We start from the raw sequence: 15,759 nt of genomic DNA on the forward strand, positions 1-15,759 counted from the left end.
GTTAAGAGGATCTTTAAGCCTAGTGGTGTGCTACGTCACACCGTTTGGAGTTCCACCAGCATAAAGAAAAAAAAATAAATAAAAAAAGGAACTTTCATCATCATGATCACTTAACACATCTTACAAAGTGACTTCTAGGGAAAAAACCAGAAGCCAGCCACTTCATAAATGCTAGTTAACTGCAAGCAAGAAGAGAGCATACTTCCACTTTCTTTATATCCCACTTTCACTGCCTGTATTTTACCTCTTTCACCTAGAAGTACCAAACTGGATCACATACATACTACAGCAGTCAGCACCACATGCTTGAGAAAGCAGCACAAGAAATCCTGACCTGCCATCTGTTCAGGTTTCATCCCAACAGCAACTCGTTTAACTCCGACAATATCACGCTGTCTCTTTTTTTTCAATATGTTTAAGTTCACTATTGCAATCCCAGACAGTCTTAGTTTCATGCCCAGGTGCCTGCCTCCAAAGTCCCCCTAGAGCAGTAGGATCCCTGCTTATTATTGCTGTTTACAAATCCTCTTATTTTATGAAAGAGGAACATCTTGGATGTGCCAGAACGTATTAGAACCAAAAGATACGCTGTTTAGGAGAAGACTTGATCTCTTCTCCTGGAGGGGCAGTGCTGGTCATCTTCTCAGCGCTAGGAAACTGGGTCAACAGCTTCAGGTTGAAGTCCTCCCTTCGTTCATACTCTTTGCCACGGTAGATAAAAATTTTATTCTGTGGGCAGCAAAAGAAGAGGATTAACACTAAACAAAGCAACGAGAAAAAGCTTCCCAAGCATACAGAGTAGTCTCAGAGATCTAGTCTATATGAAGGGTTGTCTCCTAGTTTAACAGACAGTCAGAATACATCACTGCAGCTGGTGTTTCTTCTCTCACAACACAGCAACTCTCAGCAGCAAGGCCCTGCAACAGCATCCTCATATTTGTCTAGAACATTAGTGTTCCACACACAAGTGTTATCGAGCACGTTCATGCTTCCTAGCACTCTAAGGACTCACACGTCCAACACATGAGATCTCAGTTCGGGGACTGATTTTAAGCATGAGAACATGTGACCCAGAAAGTTCTTTAATGCAGGGAACTGCCTGGCCCTTGCCAGACCGCTTATGGTACGAGTTAACTGAGGGATCTCTCTGTGCACCAGGACACGGGTTTTACCTCCGTTCCATTCCTGACTCTCTTCAGCTACCATTAACAAAAAGGCCAGCTCTGGCAGTTTCGCACTACAGGCTTAACAGTAGACCACAGCCAATTGTTTTTCCGAACTGGGCACCAAGCAGTGGTGGTTTCTGGAAGAGATGGATTCCAGAACACAGCCTGGAGGGGGAAGCCTTCTATGCCATGCAGTTGCACAGTCCTAAGCTAACATTTTTCTTTTTTATTAAGCTTGGCTTCCATTTAAGGCCAGCAACTTCAAACAACTCCAGTCTGAAAATGTAAATGTTCCTGAATTTTAAATAATAGTTGGGAATATTTTCTAGCACGCTGCACCCTGCCCATCTGACTCACTTTGGCCAGAATCTTGTATTACAGCTAGCATAGATCCAGCAATGCTTAGCAGCAACCTCAAACAGGAAGCATCTTTGCATTTTAGTTCTTCTGCGTGGGACAGGCTCACTAATGTGCTTGAGCATTGAAATGATCCATGTCCTGACAATTAGGTTGCTTCAGGCTGAAAAGCAATAGGATAAACTCTTTACAAATTGAACATTATCTAAGGGCAATGAGTGTATTTCTGTGGAAGTGTGTAGGGCACAAATAGAAAACGTAGATTCTGTTTAAGTCCATATAAGAACATATCAATAATCTAACAAACCCTACTGCAACACACTAACTTTATTAAAGCCGTTAACGCAAAAAATCTGGTCTCTTGTCTTTTTTATATATTGACGTGTTTTGAAATACTTAAGGGATTTAGATCTCAGTGTCATTCAAAGGAAAAGGAGTTTGGCACCTGAGTTTTCTTGGAAGCTCTGCACAAGTTGTGACTTTTAGGGTACCCACCACTCCAGAACTCGAGTGCTGAAGAATTCTTACCCGGAGGAAAGAGGGGAAACCCTGACCATAGTATCCAACAGCAAAGTACTCTGGTTGAGGTCTCATTGCCTTCATAATATTCTCATAAAAAGTAGCTCTTTTTTTCTGAAAAAGAAAAAAAAAAAAAAGTCATCAGCATTTTCACTTTGGAGTATCCAAGGGCACGGCCAGACTGTAGCTCCATTCCCAGTGACAGTTCCTCAGCTCTTAGTTCTCCCCTACAGAAGACAGTTTACAATTGTTTTTTTGATACGGTATCTCCTACTTATCCATTTACTTGGTTAAATATTTGGGTTGTCTGGGCCAGAATAAACTGCACTTCCTGGTTTGCAGACATGAGAACACCACCATGGTTTTTAGGATTCCAGAAGGGTACCTGAAATCCTTAACGACTGCAACACAAATTAAAAATAAACATGTTCTGAAACTGAGCAGACACAAATGGTGACAAATGTCAGAGAACTGGCAGAAATAAAACTGGGCAGATGATTCTCATACGAAAGAACATAAAGACCATCTGGTTACATCTTTAAACACTAAAAAATATAATTCAGAATCAAGATGATTCTATAGTTCTGCACTCATACACAGTAGTTTTATCACAGAAATAACAAAGTGATGAGATTTATGAAGCCTGGAAATAGCCCAGGCAAATGTTACCTTATTTGATTAACACTAAGAATGCTAAACATCTGCACACGATATTGTCATGCTAATTACAAGGTCAAAACCACACACCTCAAAAAAATTAGGAAAACATGCTTCTAATATTAAGCTTTACAAAACCATGGGGGCTATGTTGGTTTGTTTGTCTTTAACATAAACGTGTTTGGGCTTAGCCTGCTCAACAATATTAATTTAAGCATCCAGCAGCCTGCTGAAAACGGGGGGGGAGGGGGGAGAATCTTACCAGGAGATTACCAAGTCCCTCATAATCAAAGACCTTGTTTTCGTACATGTCAGCCAACTCTTTGCTTAGTTGAATGGCTTTTTCCCACATCTCCGTGGAGGGCAAAGGGTGGCAGGTGGGGAAGAAGAGCACAAGCAAAATAAAAGACTCAGTTAAAAGCACTCATTACCACAGATAGGTAAACAAAAAATTCAGCTGATTTTAATTCAGGCAGTCCTTTTATGCACTGCCAATTCTCCCTTAGACTCCATGCTGTACATTTTTTGCAATAATTATTATAGTCACACAGTTCTTTTGATTTGTAGTTCTGAAAGTGATTTACAAAGCAAGGTTTCTACTGTTACTCCTGGTAGGGAAAACTGAGGCACAAAGAGGTGGAAGGACATGTCTAAACAGCAAATGAGAGAAGCCCAGGTGGTCTCCTCCTACACTAGTACTTCATCCCCTGCATCCGCCTTCCTCGGGTTTGCCTCATTTCACCCTAACAGAACCGTCTATCCAAAGTGCAACCAACACAAGCTGGGCATCAGCCACGTAAGCCATGCTTACTGCAATGCAAAAGCCTGACAAAAGCCATTACCCAGAAGGAGAAAGGAAAACACCCATAGTTTTCTCACCTACCCAGCATCTTGAACAGGGTTAGTTTTTCCGATGCTCTTCAACTAACAAGGAAGTAGAAGGATTCAAATACCCCCAGGACAAATAGATACCCTGCTCATGCCAGTACTGTGGTCTCTATTAAAAAGACAGGCCTAAGCATCGAAGACCTGTTATGGAATCATGTCTGCCTTTAACGGAAGTTGTTTTAACAACTTGTGGCAGCTACCTTCACCAAGCCAAGTATTTACCAGCGATGTGTAGGAACACTGCAGAGACACTCACTTTGCCCCTGTCAAAGAAGGAGATAATTTCTTGGTAGAGTTTTTCCTTGAGTTCCTGTTGTGAGTAGACATAGTAGCTGTCCCTCTGCAGGAGATGGGGGACACATGGCTTCTCAGACCACTAGTACAAAGGAAAGAAAGGCAAAGTTGAAAGAACTGGAACATTTTCAGAATAACAGAGCCTTACAGCGGATAGACTCACCTTCTGCAGGGAAGCATTCAAGACAAATCCATCATCAATGCAAAGGGAGAGTGATATAAGCTGAGTTGGCTGACTAACGTAACAGTGTTTGTGCACACACAAACACTGCATCTCAGCAGCAAGGTTAGAATAACAAGCAGCCAGCGCCCAGTAACTTCTTAAACCACTCCAGCCAGCTGCTCAGGAAAACACCTGATTATGCTCTCACTACACATGTAAGCAGCCAGAAAGCTTCAGTTACATGCAAGTTTTTCTCTACATGAAAAGTTCATTTCAAATCGGTTTAAGAATTCATCTGAGCTTGTACAATTTTTTTAGTCATACTTAAAAATCACTTTAAAATGTTAATACAAGTGTAATTATATCTGCAAAACTGGTGTGACTTTTGGCTTAAGGTCTTATGCTGAGGCACTAAGTGAATGTGCATGCTTTATTAATCTGTGGGAGAAATAAAAAGGTTGACTTAAATCCGAATTCATTTGGATTAGGCTAATGCATTTCACACTGTCCACACTTGAAGTGGAAAAAAAACCTGTACTATGACCTGGAAGACGGACATTTTCTCCCAGCTCACTACAACACTTTGTTTCACTGAGGGTATGTAACAAATGGATGCTCATAACATTTTTGCTTTAATCCATTTAGCTGCTGTGTAATTTGCAAAATTGTGAAGCTCCTTAATGACCACTAGAACCTAGGTAATGCAAAGTCACATTGAAAGAAAGATTAAAAAAATACCTGGAGCAGCTCTGCATGGAGGAGGAGAGTGTATGCTGCCTCTGTGAAGTTCTCACAGTCTATGTGCAGGTCCCGGAGCTTGTACAGATACCTAAATGCATGAGAAGCAATAGTTACTTAATGTGAAGGACCCCTGTGTCAGCGTATAGAACACCAAGAGAAATAAAGGTTTCTACACAGGCTTACGGAGGGAAACAGCCTACCTGATATAAATGTCTTCTCGTTTCTTCTCCTTATAAAAATTCTGCCAGGAACAGAGAAGAAGTCAAACCTTCACAACGTAAAGCGCTTTGCATAAAGGATTTGCATAAATCACCTCTAGACAAGTAACTTCAGCATCAGTTCCAGATATTTCAAAGATCTTTGCTGTCATTTTGCCTACTTCGGTGCATATAGCCTTGCAGTCATCCCCTTAACATAACCCCTATCACCTCTAGAAAAGGGGTAAGTCAAAGAGAGAAAATGACTTTCCAAAGTTATACAGGCTCTTTGCAGTGAAACAGGGACTTAAACCCACATTTCCCAAACGATCAGCTAGCCATCTTTCCTGCCTGTATTTCAGGGCTTCAGATCACCATGTAGACAAGGACCAACCATGTGGCTTGATTTTAGACTGTCCACCTTTGTATGTTTTATAGCTGCCGAAGGCTGGTAGCCTGGTTTAGGCCCGTCATTAACCAGAAATGACAAAAAGAATTACTTAAAATCCTACAAAAAAATAATCCTTCAGAATCCACAAAAGCCAGGTTAGTACAGAAGCACCCGTATCCAAATCTAGCCTTGCCCATACCAGCACATTGACAGTGCAGCTCATGCGGTTCTCCTTGCTTTCATCATGCATGATTGTCCTGTAGTCCAGAAGGTTCTCCAGCAGGCTGCTGACCAGCAAAGCAAACACTTCTCCAGAAGCAGACAGATATTTATGCTTCCGACAGTGCTCCAGGAGGCTGCAGATATACCAGAGAGACAGAAGGGAACACACTCAGTTATGGGTCTAAGCGGTGCTAAGAGGAACTTCAGTGTAAATTACCCAAACAGCCTCTCAGCTAACCGAGTCAGATGTGTTTGCTGAACAGAGACTTACAGTGCAGAACGGCACACCACACCCACAGGCCTGAGATACCCAAGCCAGGCAGGTCAAAGCCTGCCTTGTTGATGAAAACCCTGGGTTCTACTCTTGGAGCTAGAACAAGGCTCTGATTTTGCTTTAACTCTGAGCCTGCTGTCCTCAAGCTTTTCCACTTACAACCTCCTTGCCAGTTTGGCCCCTGCAAGTTGGGCAAGTTGCTGCTCCAGAATAAAAGCATCATTTTAAGGCAATCAGTCTCAGAATACCTGTATAGCATTAAGATCACTGTCAACTGCACTGTCTTCCTATTCACTGGAGTAATGCATCAGGGTTTCTTTGTATTAGAAAAATAGCCTTGTAGAAAAGAGCCTCCATGATCTTTATAGAACTTACAGTTTCTCCAGCAAGATCTTGTACTGTTCGTCCCCTCGGCCACCCTCCACTTCCTGGTCCAGCTTGGTTATCAACTCATTTTCAAACTGAAAAGGCAAAAAACCCACAATCAAATGGACATCAACTCTCAAGAGCATGGTCTGAACATTAGTAGTGCTTGTGGCTGGTGTTTCTGAATCGCCCCGCCATCAGACACTGGTTTTATAAGCCAAGCTATAGATGTTTTCACTGTTGTTGGAGCAGAAAAAAAATGGTAAGAAGCCAAGATGACAAGATTGGAGCAAGGAAATAGAAGCACTCCCTGTCTCATCCTACAGTCACTGGAAAGTCATGCTCTGGGGTAATGCTTCCCCTTCTCCTCCATCCATTAGCAGTTCAGTTTTGCTAGGGCGGAGAAGCATCTTAGCAGCCAGCTTACAGATGATAACGGTCATTCACTCACCCTGAAGAAACTGAACTACTACCATCAGTTAAGGACAAGCCACAACTCTCTGACCATCATAAACACTTGTGTCTAGTAATTAAAGCATCTTCTCACACTGAAAGAACCAAGTCCTGTGTGATTATCTGTCTAGCCATGAAAATACGCCCTGTTATGTGCAAGCAGGTCAAGTACATAGTCTCAGTTATAACTGAGATAGCACATAAATACCACCAGAATGGAAAATCCGTGCCACACACATCCTGTTTCCTTCTACCGATTCCAAAACTCCCCGAGACCCTGGGGCCAACCACACCAAAGACTGATGACCCCAAGGGAAGAAAGATCCCGTATGCACGCTGAAGCTGGGGTCTAAGCTGGTGTGAGGATGGTGCTTAGGGAGATGCACGTCACATTTGACAACAGTCTGAAATGCCAAGGTGGCTGCCTTTTGGATGGATGGCTCCTACCTATCTCCAGGGAGAAGACTGTCTACAGCATAACTACAGTGTCCCCTGCCTGCCAGTTGAAATGTTAATGTCTGATATCCCCAGAGGAAAGCTGGAAGAGCAAGTCCTCAGAAACTGCAGTGAAAACTTAACCTCAGGGCAAAAGTGAAGAACCTCTTTTTCCTTCCTTACTTTCTGGTGCTTCCTCAGTAGCAATAAAAAGGTAATTTCTGGAGAAATTAGCACAGGGTTGGAACTCGGGGATCTGGGTCCTGTTCCCTGCTCTGTCCGTTTACTTGTGTAGCCTCAAGCAAATCCCGTCTGTCCTTTGTATCATTGCTCTCCTTTCCATAATGGTGGCATCAGTATTCACAAATGTGTTGTCAAATTTGAAGTTAATGAGGGATGAGTCAGTATGCAAGTAACTACATAGTCCTACCACTTGACTGTGCAGCAATTTGCTTTATAGCAACTTACATTCGCACCTGATCATCTGTCTTAGGGGAATTTATATTGTTATCATAAATGTACACAGACATGACTTTTTAGAGTACTCTCCTAGGGTCTCCAAACTGCTTCACAATTTATATGTGGGTATTCACACATCTGCAAATGTAGAAAGGTATGAAAACAGAGGAATTCATTCATTATCAAAGCCATGCAGAGGTACAGGCAGGATCAGAACTGAAGAGTCCTGACTCCTACAAGCCACTTAATAACTTCCCAAAGTATTTGGCACAGTGCTCGTTTTGTGTGGAGTTTTTTTTGTTTGTTCTGGTTTTGTTTCAATATTCTCTTCTTCTTGCCCAGTGCATACTGTGGAACATCTGTAATGAAGATACCAGGCTCCCTTACCATATGGAAATTTCTGTTCCCACTGAAGTTAAACTCGCACTGCATCATATCGAAGAAGATGGGAATGGTAGCCTTCCGTAGCTCAGGCTCTGGGACCAGGGTTACCTCCAGGATTGGGCCTACCATTGCAGGAATGAATTTGATTTTGTGCCGACCTGCAAGAAAGTCAAAGTCAGATACATCCTAATGGCAGGACTTGGATATCCAAACGTTCAAGCACATTGTTCATATAAAATAAAGACCATAAAACACAGACAGTCTGCTTAGAATGCCTATTTTTCATGCATAATAGCTACTTAAGGTTGAAATCACATGTCAGAGATCCAAAATTCAGGAACAGTCCAAGAAAATAACTGAACTGAGTTGCATGCAATGTTGCAAATCACAAAGGTTCTCTGAAAAATTCTACTCTTGTCCTTCATATGGTAGAACATCCTTTATAAGGAAGCTAAGGAATTATCTCAGCAGCTGACATGAGAAAAGATCAGTTTTTGCAAGCTATTCACAGAACAAGGAGAAGAGATTTTGTGCTCTGAAACAGCTGAACCTTAAGTATATTTCCCCACATTAAACATGGGCAGCTTTTATAAAGAAATAAAGGATTTGAAATCCAGCTTGAGAGCTTGAATAGAGATAATTCTTTAGCTGGAACTCACCCAGGTTATACCACATATCCCTTATTTTGAAGCCAATTTCTTTCCTCATGTCCCCATACCTAGAAAAAAAAGTATTAGAAAGAAAAAGATGAAGAAGTCCTAGCACTGAAATTACCTTTGCAAAGTTGCTGAATAAATTTAATGGAAAACCACAGAAATCTATCACTCTCTCCTTAAAAAACCCTACCACACACAGACCTGAATATGCTGGGCATTCATACCAAGGGCTCTCACAGACTATCTTCCATCCTAAGAGTCTACCAAGAAGTTCCTCAATATTACATACCTTTTCTTAGATGTTCACCTCATCTTTCTTCTCCCTTACCCTGCCCGGCACTAACGCTCAACGCACAGAGGAAGAGAATGCCGTGACGGCAGAAGACTGAGACTTCCTGAGAGCAGAATAAAGCTGCAGTCCTGCTGCTTCACGCAATTCTACCCAGCATTTTGTTGTATTTCATGTTTTAACCTAAAGCTATAACTGCTGACATGGAGACAATGGAGGAGTATTTAATTGCCAGGCTTATTAAAGCCCTCATTATTGCAGAAAAAAAGATGTCAAACAAAAACTATGTATGCCCTGACAAAATTCTATGTCAAGGTCTACAAATATACTTAGGCACTTGATTCCAGCTAAAGGCAGAAGTAAAAGCTGTTCAGTGTCTTTGTGAGTTTGGCCAAGTTACTAAAAATTACTGCTTTGGGGTTGATAAATGCCTCTGAACTGCTCTCACTTTCAAAACAGAAAAAGAAGAGAGAGGACTAAAAAGTTGCAGGGCTTTGAGGATTCTTGCTTACCTACCTTACATAACGGCTGAGGAATTACATAAGGTAGTGCTTTGGGAACTATGGCAAGCCTTCTGTTACAGACCTTAGAGTGGAAAGAATCTTCTGGCAAGGTGCGTAAATTGAGCTCAGACAGCTCAGGATCTGACAGCCACAGTGTAAAGACCCAACATCTGTCCTAGTCACCCCTCCTCCCTTCCCCACCAGTCATTAATCAAGCGCTTCCATGGCATGCTTCATCTCACTCTAAGATTGTACAGGGTATGCCTGGAACAGTCCAGAGGAAGCTTCTTAACGGCAAAAAGGCCTGGCAACTTTTGAAATGTAAACTCACTTCTTGATAATTTTGTTGCGTTTGGCTTGTGAGAAGGTCTCCAGCTGGAGGGATTCATGAGTGAGAAAGGCCACTGCCAAATGGAAATAGTTATTCCAGAGCTGTGGAAGAGAAACAAGTCTAAAACAGTAGAAGACAAAGGAAAAGCAACAACCAGCAAACGGAGCTACGTAGCCCCAAATGCTGTAGTCTCGCAGGTAAGTGTGAACGAGAATGTGGAGCAACAGAGAGCTGGTAGATGAGTCTGGCCTCAGCCACAGCAGGCAAGCCAGAAGCATACAGCAACTTAAAACTTCTCACTCTTCTTAGCTTGTACTTTCCAACCAAAGGAAGTAACAGTGGGTACACCCATACGGTATTTTTTGTTCTTAACCAGCCAAGCACAAGCCAGCTAAGGTCAGCACGCTGCTCAGCTTGACCTTGTGAAGCCTGCAGCAGTTGTATCTGCTTGCAACTTCTTGCTGCACTAACCACAGTTCTGTAATCCAGAACTGCTTTGCGTTCTGCTGCTTTTCTGTAACATACTATGGACATTTTCCGCAGGCATATTCCTTACCAACAAATCTGTTAACAGTGAGATGTATTTGTTCTTCCTGCCTTTCAGGACTGAGGCCCATAAGAAAATACAGAAACAACGGAACTGTTACCTGGAGTTCGAAATTTGCTTCATCCAGAAACAAACGGTTGAGTACAGAGGTAAATTGGTCCACCGCCCGGAGGAAAACTCTGGAAGAGATAAAAATGTCAAATAAAAGGTGGCTCGTGAAAAAAATAACATTGCAGTTCTGGGTTTATGACTCCTACATGTAAGCTCAGGGAACAGATGCTCCCAAACAAGAGAGGTATTCCTCTATAATGCTATTTCACCGCTTTCCCAGTAGAGGGACATTCAGGGTTATTCCTGTTTCTGAGCAAAAGAAACCTTGATGGAGGCAGATGAAAACCAAAACACTTTTTGGGTCATCCAAACGCTTTGACAGTGCAGTGTCATTCCAGATGATACCTTCTCTTAAGTATAGCCTACCCTCACCACCGAAGCATTCAAATACCCTGCCGCTTTCACATCCTCCTCCACACTGCACCCCTACGACACAGCGGAGCTATGCTGCCTCCATTGTGAAGATGGCTTGCATGACTGTGCCACGAAAACAGGAGTTAGATGCTTGTTGTTTCTTCATTCTGTTGAGACCACCTGTGGGAATATCAAACTCACAGGCGTGTAGGCCCTGCTGTGGCATGGGTAGCAGGTTTTGGCCATGCTTTGCTACCTAGCGCAGGAGACAGATAGCGAGCCTAAGCCATTCAAACCGTACAGATTTAGCAGGAGAGACTGACTCACACAAGGCCGAACAAAGTCCACAGCAGAGGACAGAAGTGAACCTGGGTAGTTCTTGTTTAAAGGCCAGCATGCTAAACCCTAGGCCACACTTATGTCCAACTCTAGCTTTATGCTTGCCATGGGATTTCCCCAGAATTGAAACCAAAAAGGCTTCTCTGATTTCACAGAACCACAGACTGATGCGGGTGGGAAGGGCCCTCTGGAGATCACCCCGTCCCACCCCTGCTGGAGCAGGCACCCCCAGAGCAGGGGCACAGGGCCGCGTCCAGGCGGGGGGTGAATGTCTCCAGGGAAGGGACCCCACAGCCTCTCTGGGCAGCCTGTGCCCCTGCTCTGGCACCCGCACAGGGAAGGGGTTTGTCCTCATGTTCGGGTGGAACCTCCCGTGTTCCAGCTTGTGCCCGTTGCCCCTTGGCCTGGCGTTGGGCACCGCTGAAAAGAGCCCGGCCCCATCCCCCTGACACCCACCCTTCAGATATTTATAGGCACTGATGAGATCCCCCCTCAGGCTTCTCTTCTCCAGGCTGAACAAGCCCAGGTCTCTCAGCCTTTCCTCACACGGGAGATGCTCCAGCCCCTGATCCCCTTGGCAGCTCTGCGCTGGCCTTGCTCCAGTGGTTCCCTGCCCTTCTTGGACTGGGGGGCCCAGAACTGGACACAGCACTCCAAATGTGGTCTCACTAGGGCAGATACATGTTGCACTCTCCAGCAGGTAAGTGACTGGATGAAAGACTGCATGGTTTTGACTGCATGCCTTTGGGCAGGAGAAGAAAGATTTCCAGTTTCATCAAAAGAAATGTGCAGGCACTACAATTTACCAAAATCTAATTTAAGTCACCCTGAAACTGTAAAAGAAAACAAGCCTATAACTCCAGTGATTAGTAAGCCTGCTTGTGTGAGTCACCCTCCTTTCAGAACCAGAAAGGCTCCAAAGCAGTAGCAAGACTTAAAATAGCAGCAACTATATACCTGCTCTGCATCATAGTCATGACCATCCAGTCAGCTGCGTAGACATTTTTTCCAATCAGATCCTTAAACATAATGAATGTTTCCATCAGGAAGTCCTGTTGGAAGAATAAAAACCACAGCCCATCAAGTTGAATGTGGTAGTTTTTTATCCACATAAAAATATAGGGAAATGCAAACGTTTGCAATTGCATTGATCAGCAATCAGAAAAACCTCCTAAGAAGGATTTCTTATTGTGTGGGTATATTCTAATAACTAAATTATTTCTGACATCTCATCCATCCAATTACAGAAGGAGAAATAATGCCACAGAACATGTTGATCTGTTCAATTAAACCTGTCTTTACTGTTTTGAATTAAGCTGTGTTGTGGGGAGTTCTGGTGCGCAAGCCGGATTAAAAAACAAAACTGATATTCAAGGACTTGTTTCCAAATGTCTGAGTGATGGCAGTCTAACAGCCCTATGCAGTATCTTCTATGAAGATGGAAATTGTAATTTCCTTTCACTTCCCTAATTAGTTAAGTCTTTTCTGATCCACTTTAAGAAGGACAGTTAAACAGAGGTAGCGAACATGCCGCCTGACACGTGGTTTAGAACATTACTGTAGAAGAGATGCCTTTTGCACAAACGCTGAACTGCTCCAAACACAGCTACATCACACCTTAAGGCAAGGCAAGGGTGAATTGTAGAATAAGGAAAAAAGGAGAAGGAAAAAGAAGACAGATGAGCAAAAGGAGGTAATATCAGGAATATTGTTGTCTATATTGTGGTCTCTACAGATATAAATGCTACCTACAAGCATTTAAATGGATTCTATTCTCTACAAAGACAGCATATTAGCATTCACAAACGAGGGACGCCAAGAAGGTCACATAAGAAATCACCACCTTGCAAAGATCACCAGCAAAAGAAAAAATTCTCTTGAGCTGAACAGTTTGCTCTAAAGAACTGGCACGCAACACCGATATATATAGAGAGAAATGGGCATTTGGTGCTGCCTCAGTAAAAATCCTTTAGGCGTTATTAAATCAGAGCTTGACGGAAAGGTTTGGATTTGACATGGGGCACCTTGAAGATCTGAACTAACTTATATCAGTGTTAAACCAACCAAGTAACGATTCAATGCCAAGGCTGAAAATACCAAAGCATATAAAACCCAAGAATAAACAACAAAAATAAAAATTATTATTGCAGTGAAACAAAACGCAATGTTCTATTGGTACTCAGAAGTACTGCACCACCACAGCTGTGGGGTTGCTTCTGTAGATTTAAGGATTTGTAAAAATGAGATTACAAATCATTATTTTTGAGCAATATCTGTTTAAATGATATGCAGGGAGTTTTAATGATTACATAATTCACCCTCCTGATATGTCGTCATGTCGAAAATTTACGTATACACACAGAAATACAAAGGAAATATTCTCCTATTTGAGTCAGAAGAGGCAGAACTATGTGGCGAAACAAGACATCTTCAACTCGCAAGCTGAGCTTCAATCTGAGGCTCACATTTCAGGAAAGCTTTGAAGCACCTGTTTAACCTCACCTTGGACTTAAGTTACGCTGGGCTCCTACTAGCTCAACTGCTCTTCAGGAAAAAGAAAAAATTCTGAATTGAGGCCCACTCAACATAAAATTTGTTTCAATTCTGCCTTGAACCCCCGTTTCTGAAATCCATCAGATTCATCTTCCCAGCACCCTTCTTCCTCACAGTATTTCTACATAACCTTGCTGAAAACCTTCCGCCTGTTTACTTGATGAACACTAGCAGAATTCCTGAATCTACTTCATTTTGGTTTTTCTTCCTTCACAAAAAAAATATTTGGGTAACATAAAAAGCAATTCTAAAACTAGACGATGAGTGCTCTCTATAGACAATGCAGCCGAGCGGCCTCTTCTGATGCAGAAGTGACAGAAACGTGTGTGTCCTGTAGGTGGCTATGTTGCTCAACAGACTGCAAGCAATTCCAACTGCACGGGGCAAAAGAGATCACCTTGCCATCCAAAACGAATTACAAACACCTTCTTGTGGTTTTTGGTCTAGCTTTTACAGGAAGAACACAACTCCAGGCTCTTCCCCAGCCAGTATTTAAATAAGCAAGCACTTTTAAGTTGCAGAACAAGGAATAAGGGGACACAAAAGCCAGAACAGTTGCTGTGTCGTGCTTCAGAGACTTGCAGAAATACTGGTCTTGGTTCCGACCTGTTCTGGGTGTCTGGGGAAAAAAACTGGACAGAGCTGTTAATTCTAAGGGCTTCAAGAAAAAAAAAAATTTTTTTACCTGGTTTCATTCTGAAAGCCTTTGGGGATATGAGTTATACACAGTTTTTTAACATGGAAGGAACTATTTGCATTGCTGCCCACTAAAGCAAGACTAAAGCATTTAATGAAACTCTAGAGGAGGAGAAAGAATTAGGAAGAGATAAATAAAGAGCACAGGATCACAAAGAGATACAGGGAGAGCCAGAGAGGGGAAAACGCTTTTCCTTTTCATCTTCATTCGCTCTTCTGGTTCCTGACTTTTTACTTGCACAGATATAAATAGTCATTAAATGTGTTTTCACTCAATGCTACAAATGCTATTCTCAGGCTTTACTGAGTCAGCAACATCCGCTGCGTATACCCAGCGGGGGTGATGTGACTATATCCCCAGTGTCTGTGGCATTAGGTGCCCGTAAGTCATTGCTGATGAATGCAGTATAATCACTCCAAACTGAATACAGTAACTTGAAATGACCTTTCAGGAGCAGAGAGTAACTCTTTATGGACTGAGCTAATCCCCCAGCCGGGCTGACTTACAATAATGTCCTGCTTGGTTTTGAAAGTACTGATGTAATGGCTGTAATGGTAATCGTCCATCTGCCTCAGGATGGCTGTCATGCAGGCCACAAAAATACCCTAGAATAGGAAAAACAGAACATTTGTTTATTTTGTTGTGTTAAGCACTGTAAGTTCAAAGTGCGGCATATGCTTTCAGAGTTCTGCCTAATCCAATACCACTGATCACAATCCTGCTCATCTATGCCCTGACACCAGTCTGCGTGACTGCCTAGTCCTCTGCCCCAAACCAGCCAAGACTCCCTACATTTCAAGTATGAAGCCTGGATATAGCTTTCCTTCTCCCCAGGGATCACAGTTTGCAAGAAAACCACATCCTCAGAACAATGAAATATATATCTGTATATGAACCACTTCATTGATTCTTAAGGGTCTTTTCCAACCTAAATGATTCTACGGTTTTCAAATTTACTGAAGTCAACTGTAATTCTCACAGCTGGCGTATGGGTAATAGCATTAACATCACCTAGGAGTTATCAAAAATAAAAGATATTGCCATATACACCCAGCTCTTGATTTTTCCATCTTTCTGTACACGAAGTACAGGGTAAATTAAAACATACCAACTTGCTTACACCTCCTAAGATGCCACACAGTAGACGGAAATGCCCCTTAGAGATGCCTCATCCTTCAGCATTTAATCCTATTCAGCCAAGGTGACAAAAGAGCATTTTTTTCAGCAAAGACTCCTTGTGTATTAAAAATTGCACTGAAACCAAGTTCTCTGCGCACAAGGGCCAAAGGAACTTGAAATCACAGCCAACTCTGACTCAGTTCAAACTGCTGCTGGAACAGGACAATTTGTATCCTAATACCTGGTCTCAGAAAACTGCCAAAAGCCATGTTTTAGTGGCACAGAAGCCCTGCA

The 15,759-nt window shown here is 42.6% G+C and overlaps 1 protein-coding gene across 2 annotated transcripts in view; it reads right to left on the bottom strand.

The window, feature by feature from the left end:
- Positions 1–15,759, bottom strand: part of DOCK5 (dedicator of cytokinesis 5) — an 87,454-nt gene that overhangs the window by 20,504 nt on the left and 51,191 nt on the right. For both annotated transcript variants that reach the window (XM_064472491.1, XM_064472490.1), the window contains exons 28-41: positions 14,853–14,951; positions 12,054–12,148; positions 10,393–10,471; positions 9,746–9,846; positions 8,626–8,684; positions 7,970–8,124; positions 6,245–6,330; positions 5,573–5,729; positions 4,986–5,026; positions 4,783–4,873; positions 3,844–3,963; positions 2,962–3,051; positions 2,052–2,156; positions 588–729 (exon numbers count right to left, since the gene is read on the bottom strand). In XM_064472491.1, coding sequence (XP_064328561.1) covers positions 588–729; positions 2,052–2,156; positions 2,962–3,051; positions 3,844–3,963; positions 4,783–4,873; positions 4,986–5,026; positions 5,573–5,729; positions 6,245–6,330; positions 7,970–8,124; positions 8,626–8,684; positions 9,746–9,846; positions 10,393–10,471; positions 12,054–12,148; positions 14,853–14,951 — 1,420 coding nt within the window. The remainder of the gene's footprint in view (positions 1–587; positions 730–2,051; positions 2,157–2,961; positions 3,052–3,843; positions 3,964–4,782; positions 4,874–4,985; positions 5,027–5,572; positions 5,730–6,244; positions 6,331–7,969; positions 8,125–8,625; positions 8,685–9,745; positions 9,847–10,392; positions 10,472–12,053; positions 12,149–14,852; positions 14,952–15,759) is intronic.

Source organism: Phalacrocorax carbo, chromosome 24 (genome assembly GCF_963921805.1).
Source record: "Phalacrocorax carbo chromosome 24, bPhaCar2.1, whole genome shotgun sequence".
NCBI lineage: Eukaryota > Metazoa > Chordata > Aves > Suliformes > Phalacrocoracidae > Phalacrocorax > Phalacrocorax carbo.